This window comes from Eumetopias jubatus, unplaced genomic scaffold (assembly GCF_037043125.1).
Source record: "Eumetopias jubatus isolate StellerSeaLion01/CBP00866 unplaced genomic scaffold, mEumJub1_p1.0 scaffold_16, whole genome shotgun sequence".
Lineage (NCBI taxonomy): Eukaryota > Metazoa > Chordata > Mammalia > Carnivora > Otariidae > Eumetopias > Eumetopias jubatus.
Genome location: NW_028274822.1, coordinates 64,390,796 through 64,405,222, shown reverse-complemented (window position 1 = coordinate 64,405,222; position 14,427 = coordinate 64,390,796). Strand labels below are relative to the sequence as shown.

At 54.6% G+C, this 14,427-nt stretch overlaps 2 protein-coding genes across 7 annotated transcripts in view; both read left to right on the top strand.

The window, feature by feature from the left end:
* Positions 1–3,445, top strand: part of TANGO2 (transport and golgi organization 2 homolog) — a 36,475-nt gene extending 33,030 nt beyond the window's left edge. For all 5 annotated transcript variants that reach the window (XM_028094796.2, XM_028094795.2, XM_088019726.1 and 2 more), the window contains 2 exons: positions 755–859; positions 2,389–3,445. In XM_028094796.2, the coding sequence (XP_027950597.1) occupies positions 755–859; positions 2,389–2,509 (226 nt within the window). In that variant the 3' untranslated portion in view covers positions 2,510–3,445. The remainder of the gene's footprint in view (positions 1–754; positions 860–2,388) is intronic.
* A 4,529-nt stretch (positions 3,446–7,974) lies between these two features.
* Positions 7,975–14,427, top strand: part of DGCR8 (DGCR8 microprocessor complex subunit) — a 35,007-nt gene continuing 28,554 nt past the window's right edge. The window contains exons 1-2 of one of the 2 annotated variants that reach the window (XM_028094769.2): positions 7,975–8,103; positions 13,084–14,084. In XM_028094769.2, coding sequence (XP_027950570.1) covers positions 13,365–14,084 — 720 coding nt within the window. In that variant the 5' untranslated portion in view covers positions 7,975–8,103; positions 13,084–13,364. Of the gene's footprint in view, positions 8,104–8,368; positions 8,480–13,083; positions 14,085–14,427 lie in introns of those variants that run through there. The other variant, XM_028094771.2, reaches the window with a different exon arrangement.

Sequence of the window (14,427 nt, the reverse complement as noted above, 5' to 3'; positions counted from 1 at the left end):
CCATCTCCTGTTGGAACCATGAACCAGGGCACTTTCAGCTTCAGCATAGCCACCCCTCAGGGAAGCCCTGCTAGGGCTGGTCCAGCATCCCCTGCTCAGCTGTGAGTCATGTGGTCCTCAGTCACTGGCTGTCATCCCCTCTGGCCTGAAATGGGGTCCTGGCTGCTTTGACAGCTGTGGGCCTAGCACCAGCTTCAGTGGCTGGCAAGCTGCAGGGCTCAAGTGGGCTCCTGTCACGTGGAGAGATGCCCATAGGGTACCTCTTGGGGTAGGCAGGGCGTGTATGTGGCCAGTGACCCCTCAGCCAGGCCCCTGCCCCACAGCACCCCTAACCACTGAGACATGACCAAGACAGGAAGGTAAGTTTGCTCTGAGAGATGACTTCTGTCATTCCTGGGGGTCCCTGCACAGCTCTGACCAGATTGACCCCCGGCATTTGCAGATTCAGCAGAGCCTTCCGCAGGGCTGAGCTCATGTCCCTGGGTCCCGGAAAAGCTCCTGGGGGCCCTGGCAGGGGGAGCTGGCCTGGCACTCACTGTCTGGCAGCCTGGGCCCAGTGATGGAGTCCTAAATAAAAGACTGGACTGAGATTTGATGCCTTCAGCAAAGTGCACAGACAGAACAGCCCTTGTGGATCCCCCAAACTGCCTCATGAGGCTGGTAGGCTCCTTAGGCACTGCAGGCCTTGAGGATGGCAGGTGGGGCTATGGGTGGGTGGGTGGGGGTGGTAGTGACCCGGCCTCTGTCCTTCCAGGCAGCTGCCAGACCCGGCCATTGAGGACCAGGGCAGGGAGTACGTGCAGCCCTTCCTGAGCAAGTATGCGGCTGTGTGTGTGCGCTGTCCGGGCTACGGCACCAGGTACGAGGGGCTGCTGGGTGCATTCAGTGCTGTCCCACGAGGAACCCAGCCCTCCCTGAAGTCTGTGGACCCCAGAGCCTCTGCCCTGTCTAAAAGCAGCTGCCGTTTCAGCTTGGGGGTTGGGGGGGCTGTGGGGCCAGCAGACACCACAGCTGATGGTTTTGAACAACAAGCTCGCCGGCTCCCAGGGGTACTGCAGAAATGGTTCCTGGGCTGCTTCCTGCTCCCTCCACAGCCATGAGGGGGCTGGGATGGCTGTGGATGCACTCGGCTTGGCAGATCCCTGTGGACCCAGAGGTCCCACTGCCCAGCTCTTCCTCTCATTTTGCCCTGTGTCCTTGGGTCTGTTACATTCTCTGTGTGACCAGGGCAGGAATCAGGTCATGTCGGCCTGGGGACATCGCCCAAGAAAAGGGCAACTTCTGGCCTCAGCCACAAGGAGAGAATGCCTGGGAAGGAGAAGCTCTTGGCATGGGTGTCTGCTGTCCCAGCAAGTTCCTTCTCTGCCTCTCTCCCTCCTGGGCAGAGGAAGATTGGCTCTGTGTGTCTGGGAGGCCCAGCCCATCCCTGCGATCCTGTCTGGGGTAGCCTACCCGCTGTACTTGGAGGTGGGTGGGTTGCTGGACCGGCCAGGATGCGCTAGGAGTGCTGTTGCTCACCTGGCCCACCTGGCCTGGAGGCAGACTGTGGCCTCGTGCAAAGCAACATCTGCCTGGATTTGGCTTGCACCAGGCTCCCGGGGCACCAGCCTTGTGGTTGGCTGGTGACCTGCAGTGGACTGTGATGGATAGGCTAAGCTCTTGGGGGCCCGTGGCCACTAAGGACTCAGGGATAGGGATGCTTGGGTGGTGACAGGTGCTGAGTGATGCCACGGTGATACCGCATGTACTCTGGGTACATGGTGATATCACACGTAATCCTTGATTTTCGAGTTCAGGTTGGCCCGAGGATTCCATCCTCCAGGAGATGACAGCTTCAAGCCCTCTAGCTGGGGGATGGGATGGTAGGCAGGGCCATGGTGGTGTCACTGCCCAGCACTGATGCTCCAGGGCCCAAGGGTTGTATGCCTGAATGGTGGCCTTTCCATTCTTAGGCTTTTCCCTTGGCAGGTGGCGGGGCATCAATTCTCTCAGGCTTCTCCATCACAGACCTTGTTCTCAACTAAATTACATGCTCACGTGTCCTCATGTGCGTGAGGCAGAGTGCCAGGTCTGCTCCCTGGACAGGTGTGTGGCTGCTGGGTCCAAGCCCGACTGGGCCCCCCAGTCTTCGGCATGAGTGTGCCCACTCTGTGTGTCAGCCTGCACGGGGGCTGCCCTCTCTCAGGGGGAGACAGGTGCTAACAAAGTGAGGACTGGCCTTAGGGACGGCTGGCAGGAGGAGAGAAGGTGCACTGAGCATTTGGGATGGGTAGAAGGGGAGGAGGACAGGAGAAGGTTCCTGGTGATAGAGGCCCCATTTGGGGCTCTGCCAGGCAGGCAGGGGGCTGAGGGCAGAGGGCTGAACATGGGCCCCCTGCTCTCTTTCAGAACCAACACGGTCATCCTCGTGGATGCAGACGGGCACGTGACCTTCACAGAGCGTAGCATGCTGGACAAGGACCCCTCCTGCTGGGAGACCAGCACCCACGAGTTCAAGCTGCAGAGCTAACCCCTCTCCCTGGGTGTGGCCATTGGGCTCCTGGAAGGCCCTGCCTCGAGGACCAGTGTGGATAGGAACCTTCTGTAGGCACATGCACTGCCTGTGACTTGGCCAAGCATCCCCCAGGACCAGGGCCCTCTGGTGTTTCTGTGACCTGTCTGTGTCCGCGTGTCCCGCTCAGGGTCTGCCCTTACGCCAGTAGGAGCGACAGAGTCCCGCAGCCAGGCCTGGGGCAGGCCTAGGTGTGCTGGGCCTGTGTGAAGGCACCTCGATCTGCCCCTGTCCAAGCACAGAGGCACACAGTCGAGGCACATGCCTCCATGCACACCTGCAGGTGCACGGGCACACGCACACCATGCACAGGCAACAGATAGGTGTACATATGCTCAAACGCACACAGAATCCCTGGCATCCACACGTATGCATGCTAGACAGGCAGAGATGTGCCGCTCACATCCGCAAGTGCTTCTGGCCAGTGGGTCTTTCCTTTGATCAAAACAACAGGGTGTAGACTTTTGTTTAAAAGTGGCTCCCTTTCTCCTGGGCATAGTCCACTTCTGGACAGCTAGACTTGCTTTTAGAGAGGAGAGGCCCCATTTGGAATGAGAAATGAGAACAACCCCAGAAAAACCCACTGTCATAACAGAAGCACAGGCTGGTTGGTGGTCCTTTATGCTCTGGGGGGTCTCCTGTGTGCATGGGGTGGTCCTGTGGGGGGAGGGGGGTGGTCCTGCATGATGCCCCAGGGGTTCTGTGTATGCTGGGGCACCTTGGTAGGCTCTCAGGCACCTACCTGCCCATTGGGGGTCATGGGTTTGGGCAGGCCCTCTCAGTGAGGGGACACAGGCAACCCTTACTATTTCCCTTCTCCTTGGGGAGTCAGACTTCATAGGAATCTGTACTTGAACGTGAGAACTTGATAATAAAATTCAGAGGCTGTGGTGAGTCAGTGCATTTCAGGTCCTTGTGTGATGGGGGACAACTGTGCAAGGGGTCAGTAGGGCTGCTCTCCTGGTCTGCAGGAACTCCCAAGGCACACTCACCAGAACAAGCCTCTCCCCACTTTCTTCTTTTGCTCATGGGTCTCTGAGCACCCTGATGGAAAGCCAAGGGTCCATCAGCCTGTCCATCTGTCTGTCCTTGGGCTGGGGTTCGAGAGAGAGCCTATATGCATGGGACACAGTAGGTGCCAGTTACAGGGCCTCCTGAGCTGGGCTGAGGAGCCAGGGACTCATCGGGGTGTAGTGAGGAGCCCTTGGGGACCTCCCCATGGAGTGGTGTGGTCAGGCCTGCACTTGGGGTGGACTGTGGAGGCCAAGGGGTGGTAGGAATGGGTTTCAGGGCAAGGGGGCAAGTAGAGTCTGTCTTAATTGCAGGACCCTGGTTTGCGGCCGGCACTCAGGAGTTCCTGTCCCTAGCCCAGGCTGAGCATCAGGGGGTCCTGTTGTGTGTCCAGTGCTGAGACCCAGACTTCCATCTGCCTTTGCAGCTGACCCCCAACTTGGCCTTCTCAGAGCCAGTGAGAGCTTGGGGTGGGGTGTGGACCTGCACCCGGCCCCACTTGCCTTCTCAACCCTTCCCTCTTCTCACCCTGAGCACCTCTCTGGGGACTGATGCCCTTCTTGGCTCACTTTGAACTCAGAGGAAAAGTGCTTGAGCATGGTCAGGTTTGAATGGGGCCCCCAGTGGTGGCATAGCCCACACCCCTAGGCCCAGGGGCAAACACTTGTTGGCTGAGGCACACCGAGCCAGGCTCTCAGCCTAGGCACTGCCGATGCCCTTCATCTGCCTCAGTGCCCCACACCAGCACCCACCCTGGCCAGGCATGTCTGCCCTCATGGGGCACCACTGGGCTGGTGCAAAGCCATCTGGAGAGCCCTCCCTGATGTTTGTCTCTACCCCAGGGACAGAGCCTGCACAGGGATACCCCAGCCCTCAACCTGCCCTGGGCTTCCCAAGTGCCTGAGCCCCCTGAAGAAAGGGCAGCCAAGATGTAATTCTATTGTTATGGGTTGAGTTGTGTGCTTCCCGAAAGATCTATTGGAATCCTAGCCCCTGTACCTCGGAATATGACCTTATTAGGGTCTTTACAGAAGTAATCAAGATAAAATGCAGTCATTAGGGTGGGCCCTAATCAGGTATGACTGATGTCCTTATAAAAAAGGGAAAATTTGGACACGGGGACAGACATGCATGCAGGCAGAATGCCCTATAAAGACTGGAGCTATGCTGTCCCATGCCAAGAAACTACCAGAAGCTGAGAGAGAGACCTGGAATAGATCCTTCCCTGGTGCCTTTAGAGGGAGTGTGGCTCTGCCAACACTTTGAGCTCGGACTTCTGGCCTCCAGAACTGTGAGACAATAAATTTCTGTGGTTTAAGCCACTCATTTATGGTACTTTGTTATGGCAGCTCTAGCAAACTAAATCAATTGTGACCTTCATTTTACAGATGAGGAAATTGAAGCTTGGAGAGATACCATAATAGTGTCTCAGTACCCAGGCAGGTAGGGAGGTAGAGCCATGGGGCCAGGAAGGAGAGGATGCATCTTGGGGTGTCCTCCCTTGTAGGCTCATGGTCTTCCCACATTGGTTTCACCTGCTGCCCTGCACACCCACCCCCCCCATCACCATTTTTCTTGCCTCTGCCACTACCCTTGGTCGCGCTTTCTGCACAGCTTCTGCCCCAGGGCCTTGGCACTTGCTGTCCCTTCTGGTTGAAGAACTCTTCCCCCCCCCCCCCCCCCATATATCCAAACCACACTGTCCCTCACATCCTGCAGCTCTTTGGTAAAGTCTTGGGGAGGCATCCCATCTGAAGCTGCAATCTGCCCTGCCTTGGTCCCTGCTCTATTTTCTATAGCAGTTAGCACTGGGACATGCTATGTGTTTTGCTTGATTGTTTCTTGTGTGTCTCCCTATCAGAACAAGAGCTTCAGGAGGCAAGGCCATTACTCTCTTGTCCATCACTGTATTCTGATGCCCACGCCAGGTAGACCTTTGAACCAAAAATGACATTGCTGGCACTTCTCAAGCCCCCATTTATTTTGGTCTTGAAGTGAGACCCTTGTGTGGTTAGAAGGGACCCTAGCAAGCTGTGCTTTCCAGAAGTGCTTTTGACATGCCACACAGGAAGCCTGGACCTGACCTTGGCATGGCTTAGCTAGTCATCAGATGCACTGGATCCCTGAGTTCCCAACATGGGTCCTCTTTTCCCAACATGGGTCCTCTTTTCCCAGATGGAGGGGGAATTCACCTCCTTTTCAGATGCCCCTGATGAGCTGCTTCTGCTCTCTGGCTCTAAGACAGCCAGTTGAAGTGTGTTGGCATGCAGGCTGGAGGTATGGAGCTGACTGATAATGGAAGCTAAGTCTGAGTAAACAAGACCAGCCCAGGAATGCAGCCTGGCCTTGAGGCTTGTCATGGCAGGCCTGAGATCCTGGCCTTCTGCCTGCAGAGACACCCCCGCCACCGCCCCACCACTAACACCTGATCTTTTGGTCTCATCTGCCAGCACATAGCATCATCCAGGTCCTTTAGTAGAGACCTGGCTCATGGGTGAGCTGGGCTCAGGTGGAAACATAGGAGCCCAGAAGGAAAAGTTTCCTCAGTTTGGGCTAGAGCTCCGGCTTCTAGGCATCCACCTGAGGCTGGAGTCAGATGGGGGCTGTGGGGACGTCGTGTGGGAAGGCCATGTGGAAAGCCAGCTGTAGTGTGTTGGTCTGAGGTCTCGAGTCTGAGGCAACTCACCAAGCAATAAAGTGTGGAGAGTTTGCTAAGGCTGGATGGTGGCATGCCAAGGGTTCCCATGAGCTCTGACCACTGGGCCAAGGAGAGCAGTTGGCCCAGCCACAGGGAGGCTGGCCTCCCCTGGCTAAGTCCAGGAGCTAGAACTTCATGGGTCTTGGTCACATTTTTATTGTGACCAAGTGAAGTGTCTTTGTGCTGTGAAGTGTCTGGTGCTGACCACTGGGACAGCCAGGTAAACAGAAAGGGGCAGGAAAGGAGGGAAGGGCCTGGATAGGCCTCCAGCTTCCTCCCTCACCTGCAACACTCTTTTTCCCCACCTTTTTTAATCTTTTCATTTTGAAATGATTTCAACTTACCAAAAACTTGAAACGATAGAACAAAACATTCCAGTGTCTTTCACCCAGTTCCCCCCAATGTTAACACCCTACCTCTAGCCATACTAAAATGATTACAACCAGGAAATTAGCGCTGATACATTATTACCAGCTAATTTACAAACCTAATTTGAATGACCAGTTGTCCCACTTCTGTCCCTTTCCTGAGCCAGGTTTCAATACAGGGTCCAGATCCCACATCACATAGTTGTGTTTCCTGTAATTGAAGACAGCTCCTCAGTGTCTTTGACTTGAATGATCTTGACACTTGAAAAGCACCTGCCAGTTTTTTGGTAGAATGTTCCTCATTTGGGTTTGTCTGATCTTTCTTCATTCAGGTTTTGCCTTTTGGGTAGTGATGCATGTCCTTCTCAGGAGGCCTACAATATGGCCCTTTACTGGTGCTGACTTTTGTCTTCATTTTTATTAAGGTATCATTAATATACTATACAACGAATATCTTTAAAGTATAAATTTGGTAAGTTTGGATGTGTATACGTTTGTTGGTGACCTCGATCACTTGGTTACCTGGTTCTCTCTCAGGTTTTTCTCCACGGCGGTTACTATTTTAGGTTTGCGGTTAGTGTCTTGGGGAGAAACTTTGCATCTCTGTAAAGCAACAAAAAAATCGCCAATTCTCCTACTTTTTCTATTTTTAGCATCCGTGATTTTTGTCTGCAGCAGGTTTGTGCAGGCTGCCAAAAGGGAGATTTCCTACTTCCATCATTCCTTCTACATTTATTCACTGGAATTCTGGTCTAAGGAAGAGCTGTCCCTTCTCCATTTACTTATACCCTCCCTTTTCTGAGGTTCCTGAAATGGCATTAGCAAGTGGAAAAATGCCGGAAGTTCAGCATATTTGTCCTGTTTTCCTACTGATTATGCTTAATGCTTTTAATTGGAAACGTTTAATGATTGTGTGTATACGGTCTCGTCTGCACTACGTAGACCACGGAGGCGCCCTCTGCTCCCGGCGTCCCCTGCGCCGCCCGGCTCCCGGCGCTTCCCGCGTTCTCCCGCTCCCGGCATCCCCTGCGCTCCTCCTTACCCGGCATTCCCTGCGCTTCCCGCGCTCTCCTGTTCCCGGCATCCCCTGCGCTGCCCGTTCCCGGCGCTCCGCGCGGCCGCCGCCCTCCGCGCGGCGAGCCCCGCCCCGGCGGCGACCGTTAGTGCGGCCGCGGCCTGAGCGCCTGGTCCCGCCCACGCGGCCGCGCTATTGGGCCGCGTGCCGTGGCCGCGAGCGCCACGCGCTGCCGATTGGCGGCCTCCGCAGCCCGCTCCGCGGTTCCCCCAATGCGGGGCGCCCGCGCGCAGGGATTGGCCGCGAGCCGCCAAGGCCCGCCCTCCGCTCGCCCCGCGCGGCAGGCGGGTCCGCCGACCGGAGAGAGCTTGGGAGGCCTTTCTAGATGGCGGCTAGGCCGTGAGGGTCTCCCTGCCTTGGTCGGGCTGCGGGCAGCTCGGGCAGGCCGCGGGCGCCGGAGGTAGGTGCGGGGCGCGAGGGGCGCCCCGCGGGCCGGCCGGGCGGGCGGGCGGGCGCTGCGGCCTGCGCGAGGGCGCGCCCTTCCCCTCCCTGCTTCCCGGGCCAAGGGCTGAGGGCCCGGGCGGCGGGGTGGGGCGGGGCGGGAGGGCGCGAGGCGGGGCAGCCACGCGGAGTCCCGGCTTTTGTGAAGCATCATGGCCGCGGGCCTCGGAGAACGCGGGGCGGGGGTCCCGCCGTGGCGGGGGTGGGGTGGGGGCGGGCCCCAAGCCCAGGTGGCGCCAACGTCGGTCGCTCTCCGCCCGGGTAAACAGCCCGAGTGTAAAGAGACCCCTCGCCCTGTGGGCCCGAAGCCGTAGCGTCGCTTTCAGGCGGGAAAGGTATGAACACGGGTAGTGCTCGTCCAGGATCCTGTCGGGTGTAACAGTTTGGGAAATCTGAGAAGTCGCCTGAGTCTTTTTCTTCGCCAAATGCTCATGGATTGTCACTTAGATAAGCGGAGCGTGGTTTTGTTTAACGATGGTCGTGGTAGAAATAAATGGAAGGTGGCAACCTGTTGATAGTGGTACGTGGCAAGTATCATTCGATGGACTTGGGTTGCTCATGGTAGGAATTTGATTTGCTGTTCTGCATGCTTGCATGTACCTTGTTACCTGATGCACGGCAGTCCAGGCTAGGGCTGGTGATTGTGTGAGGCCAACCGGCAGGCGGAGACCCTCTGTTTCCTGGTCTAAGCCTGGACTCCCAGTCAGGCGCCTCGCGTACAGTGGCTCAAATCCTGCGGCAGGCTGTCACTCACCAGAGGGAGTGAATGGCTAGTCAGGAGTGCGCCTGTGAGTACAGGATGTGAGGCCTGTTGGAGGATGACAAAAGGAATGGATGAGGTCATACTGCTGCTGGGTTGGGCGGGAGGCTGCAGTGTGAGAGGCTTGACCGAAAGGCACCAGCCCCAGCACTGGACATAACAGCCAGCGCCTCGATGCCAGCTCAGCAACTGGACTTCAGTGAAGGGCGCTGTCCAAGCCTGTTGGTTTTACCCCATGTACCAGGGATCCAGGGGAGCCTGCTGCTGGCTTGCAGTCCACTTGGCAAGCAAGGTTTGCATCCGTGGGTTCACTCAGCTGCAGTAGCAGTGAAGCTGATGGTGGGAGAGTCACTCTTTGAGCCCTTTATGGCCAGGCACTCTGTAGGGCACTTCCTAGGGATTGTTTTGTAATCTGACCATGACCTTGGTAGTAGAAAACATGAATCTCACTGGATTGCCTGGTCTTGGTCCCTCTTAGTAGCTGCCCTTTCCCCTTTGGTGGTCTCATCCAGCTTCCTGGCTTTAATGCCCTCTTTCCTTGACAGCTCCCATCGCCTTCTCCAGCCCTGGCCTTCCTTCTGAGCTGCTGTCTCTTCCAAATCTTCATGTGTTACTTTGATGCCAAGTAGCCATGGCCAAACCTAAATCCTTATCTTCACCCACCCTACAACACTTCTCATGCTGCCTTCACCACCTCAATGCGTGGCAGCTCCGTTTATGCGTTTAGAGTCACCTGGATTCCTCTCTTAGGCTTCCATGCAACACTCAGGACCATTTCTTACCACCTCCAGCTTAACATGCTATTCTGAACTGCCTGGTGAGCCTCTTAATTCTTCTCTTTGCTCTCACCCTTGCTCCTCCCCCCACTCACCCATGATAGTTTTTCTGGACACAGAATGATTCTTTTAAACTGTAGGATAGTGTAAAACCAAGGAAGTGAGGAGGGGAGCCAGCTTGCTTGGGTGGTAAAGCAGCTTCACTGCTTTCTAGCCGTGTGACCTTGAGCAAGTTGCTTAACCTTTCTGTCCTTAACCTCTCTCTTAGTGCTGTGTGAGAACTGGTGAGTGAAAATGCATAACACTCTTAGAGCAGGGCCTCGCTGAGGGTTGGTTGCCACTGCTGTCCTTGGATCATGCCACCTCAGTGCTTGGACCCTCCTGTCCAGTGGCCCATCTCTTTTTTTTTTTTTTTTTTAAGATTTTATTTATGTATTCGACAGAGAAATAGTGAGAGCAGGAACACAAGCAGGAGTGGGAGGGGGAGAAGCAGGCTCCCCGCTCTGCGGGGAGCCCGATGTGGGGCTCGATCCCAGGACCCTGGGACCACGACCCGAGCCGAAGGCAGACGCCTAACGACTGAGCCACCCAGGTGCCCAGTGGCCCATCTCTTAAGATAAGAGCCACAGTCCTGGTCTCAGTTCCACTTAGCACGCTGCTTTCACCTGCTTCACTGCACTTCTACCCCAGGGTCTTTGCTCTTCTGTCACCTGGAATGTCCTCTGCTCCCACCCACCCAGCTCACTCTCTTCTGCCTTCAGATGGACTCTGTGCAGTCTTTGCTGTCTGCCCTTTCTGAAGCTACCCCCCTCCCCGCTTTGTTTTCTCTTGAATACTAATCAGCTTTTCTTAGTTATTTCTCTATCTCTCCTGCTAAAAAGTGAGCTCTGTGGGTACAGATTTTGTCTGTTTTGTGTCCTTAGCATCTGTTTTGTGTCCTTAGCATCTAGAATGGTACGTGGGCCATGTGGAAAGCGTTCAGCAAACACTTGTTGAATGAGTAGAGCAAGCTTACAGGGGAAAGTAAGGAACTTGCCCAGGACTGCCCTACTACGGAGTTCTGTGCCTTGAGCTGCTGCCCCCTGGGGCTGGGCAGGCTTTCCCGATCTCCCAGGGAGAAAGAACACTCTTTTTTCTCTACAGCTCCCTGACCCCACCCTCTGTACCTCTTTCAGGCCTCCCTGCATTGTTGTCTTTATCATCTTTGCTTTGTGCTTTGGTGATGGCAGCTGCTTGGTCTTTTAACACGGTAGCAGGTGTCCTCATCCTGTACCACCCTTTGTTTTCAGCCCCGCCCCCCTTCAGCCCCCAGAATCACTAGATCGGCTCTTGCTAGTGTCTCCACAGACCTTCCAGAAGCGGAGGGGTTTGGTCCTGATTTTTATCTGTGTTCTGTAGCACTGGACATGCTGACCTGTCTGTCCTTCTCTGAAATGATCTTTGTTGGTTGCCAGGAGACTGGCCTTATTTCACTCGGTTCTCATGCCTGTTCAGCTGCAGCCTCCTTAGCGTTTACCTCAGTTCTGAGTCTTGTTATCTGTATGCTGTATTCCCTTGATCTTTAGCACCTTTGACAGATACACCTTTGGGGGAAGTACTGTGATAAAATTCCCATTGAATTCAGAAATGTAAGGACATCTTAGAATCTAGGAAATAGAGTGACAGCTCAGTGGTCATTGCCCTTCCAGTTGTGTCCAGGTGGTGGGGACTCTTGCTCATGGTAGTACATCCCTTAGAGTAGAAGGCCAGTGAATATTGGTTGAATGAATTAATTAAATCTGAGTAAGTCTTTGGTTTTTATGTTGTGTCTCCTTGAAAGTACAACCACCATGCTCTACTCCTCCACTGTAAACTTCTTAAATGTGTGATGTCCGCTGTCTTCTGCTCTATCCATGCAGCCAGTCAAGCCTGCCCTACGTGGGCATGGGCATGCATGTGCGTATCTGCACCTGTGTGCATGGCATGTTCATGCGTGCGTGTGTGTGTGTGTCTGCATGGTGTGGGAGTGTGTGCGTATACACGTTTGCGTCTGCACGTGCTTCTCCTGCTTTGATGCCCGGCCCTCCTGCAGACCTCTGGGTTTTTGGATTGTCCCTCTGACCTGCTTTTTCACATCATCCCTTTTTTTGTCTTTTCTCTGAAGGGAAGCTTCCCAGAGTTGCATCCTCAACCCTCTTCTTGGTCTGTGTTGCCTCTCTGGGCAGCCTCTCTCCTGTGGTTTTGGCGATTATCACCTCGCTGATGTGTTCTAGCCTTCTGTTTCTGGGCCAGTCACAGCTCCAGAGCTGTGGCCTCAGCACCTGTTGGACAGGTCTGCCTGGAGGCTCCATCCATTCTCCTCGGCAGGCTCTTGCCTGAATGCTGGAACACGTGTGTCCCCCCAGGGGAGAAGCCTCATTTGCCTTCAGTTCCCTCTTGTCTTTGCTCTCCGCCTCTATCTGGTCAGCAGTGTGGTCAGTTCTGTGTCTTCACTGGTCTTGAGGGCTCCATCCCCGTCACCAGAGCCTCATTCACACCTTTGTGCTTTGACCTGGAGGACTGCCCTCTGTGCCTTGGACATAGGCACTGGGCCTGGCACAGCTGTCAGTTTCCTTTTTCAAATAGGGGCTGAATTGTGGCATGGGAATCGCTTCACCCTTGGTGGCTCCTTATTGCCCCCAGGAGGGAGCCAGGCTCCAGATGGCACCCAGGACTTCCTGTGCCTTGGCTCCAACTGTCTCCTGAGGCTCCCCCGACCAACCCTGGCCAGGTTCCCTTCCCCACAGCCACCATCCCCTCCTCTACTGGGAACAGAACCACGCCACCTCTGGCAACCTCAGCACGCTGCATCACTATCTCGGTCCACCTGCCACCTTGTGGGCCCAGGAGAGCCCTGGGGTCCCTGGGTAGCAGAGCGCCTGGCTGTACCTCTGAGGCCCTAGTGCCGCAGAGTTGAGCTGAGGGTCTCGCACTCGCCCTCGCCCTCTGACTGACCCAGCCCTAGCAGGTGAGTGGATCCATGTCGCTCTGATGGCCAGAGGGAGGCCACACACCTTATGTGTATTCTGGAAAGGGCAGCCTTGCACCGCGAGCTTGCTTACCTAATAAACTGAGTTAGGGGAATGCTGCGGTGAAGCTTAGCCTAGTTTTTAAAAATCTTTTTTGAGCCTTAAGATAATACTTTTTGTGCTTCTGAAGTAGGAATTACAGTGGACAATTAGTAAGATATTTAACTTAGGACTTAAATTATAATTTAGGTTCTGAAGGAAGAATGTAGAGCTAGTTTGTTTTGAAGCCTAGAAGGTTCTCTAAGGCAGTAGTATTTCAAGTTCTTTACTACACTGTTAATAGCATTTGACTCTCAGTACCAGGGAAGCAGAAGGTTTCTGTCATTTTGTGACGATGTTTTTAAATCTCTTTGCAGGTGGAAGAAGAAAGGTGCCACTTTGGCATGAAGACAGACTCGCTTAGTCGTCAGTCATTTAAGCTGAGTGCATTGTGATTTCCAATAATTGAGGCAGTGGTTCTAAAAGCTGTCTACATTAATGAAAAGAGCAATGTGGCCAGCTTGACTAAGCCGCCGGCGTGTGCAGCGCGGGCAGGACGGCACCCGGGTCTCAGCGGACTTGTGCATGTTAGCTGTATAGATTTATGTAAGGTTTTTTAAAACTCTGGTCTTTTAAAATAGTCTTAACCACTTTTACTATGGAGACATATGAGAGTCCCTCTCCTCTCCCGCGTGAGCCCGCAGGAGAAGCGGTGATGGAGAACCCAGCTTGCCCCTTTCAAGCGCTGCCCCGTGAACAGTCTCCACCACCTCCCCTGCAAACGTCCAGTGATGCAGAGGTAATGGACGTTGGCTCTGGTGGTGATGGACAGGCCGAACCCCCTGCTGAGGACCCGCTCAACTTCTACGGAGCTTCTCTTCTCTCCAAAGGATCCTTCTCTAAGGCCCGCCTCCTCATAGACCCGAACTGTAGTGGCCACAGCCCGCGCACCGCCCGGCACGCACCTGCGGTCCGGAAGTTCTCCCCTGACCTTAAGTTGCTTAAGGATGTAAAGATTAGCGTGAGCTTTACCGAGAGCTGCAGGAGTAAGGACAGGAAGGTGCTGTACACAGGAGTGGAGCGCGACGCTCGTGCAGAGTGCGGTCTGGCCCTTAGCCCTGTCAGTGGAGACGTGCATGCTTGTCCCTTTGGCGGGAGTGTTGGGAATGGGGTAGGTGTAGGGGGTGAGAGTGCTGATAAGAAGGATGAGGAGAATGAGCTGGATCAGGAAAAGAGAGTGGAGTACGCAGTGCTCGATGAGTTAGAAGATTTTACTGACAATTTGGAGCTAGATGAAGAAGGAACAGGCGGGTTCACGGCTAAAGCAATCGTGCAGAGAGACAGAGTGGATGAAGAGGCCTTGAACTTCTCCTATGAGGTATGTCGGCGACCCCTCCTTTGGAGCACTCTTAGCAAACCCAGAGAGAGGTGTTGGGAACTGCAGCATCTTTTTGAAAGCTGATGTTGCAGAGGAAAAAAAAACTCGTATGAGGTGGAATAATGTTAATGTGGAGAAGAAAAAGCTGTAAGAAGTCCAGGTTTTTAAATTTTCCTAAAGAAAGGTTTGGCTGAGCAGTCGACCTTGTACCCTTTATGCAACCCGAGTTGGAAGGTGCTGCTGAAAAGCACTTCCTGGTGGCGTGTGCACCTGTGCCAGGTGTCAAGTGTGTTGGTTGCAGTTGTCAGTTTCTTCCTGTTTGTTTTTCAGATGATCACGCAAC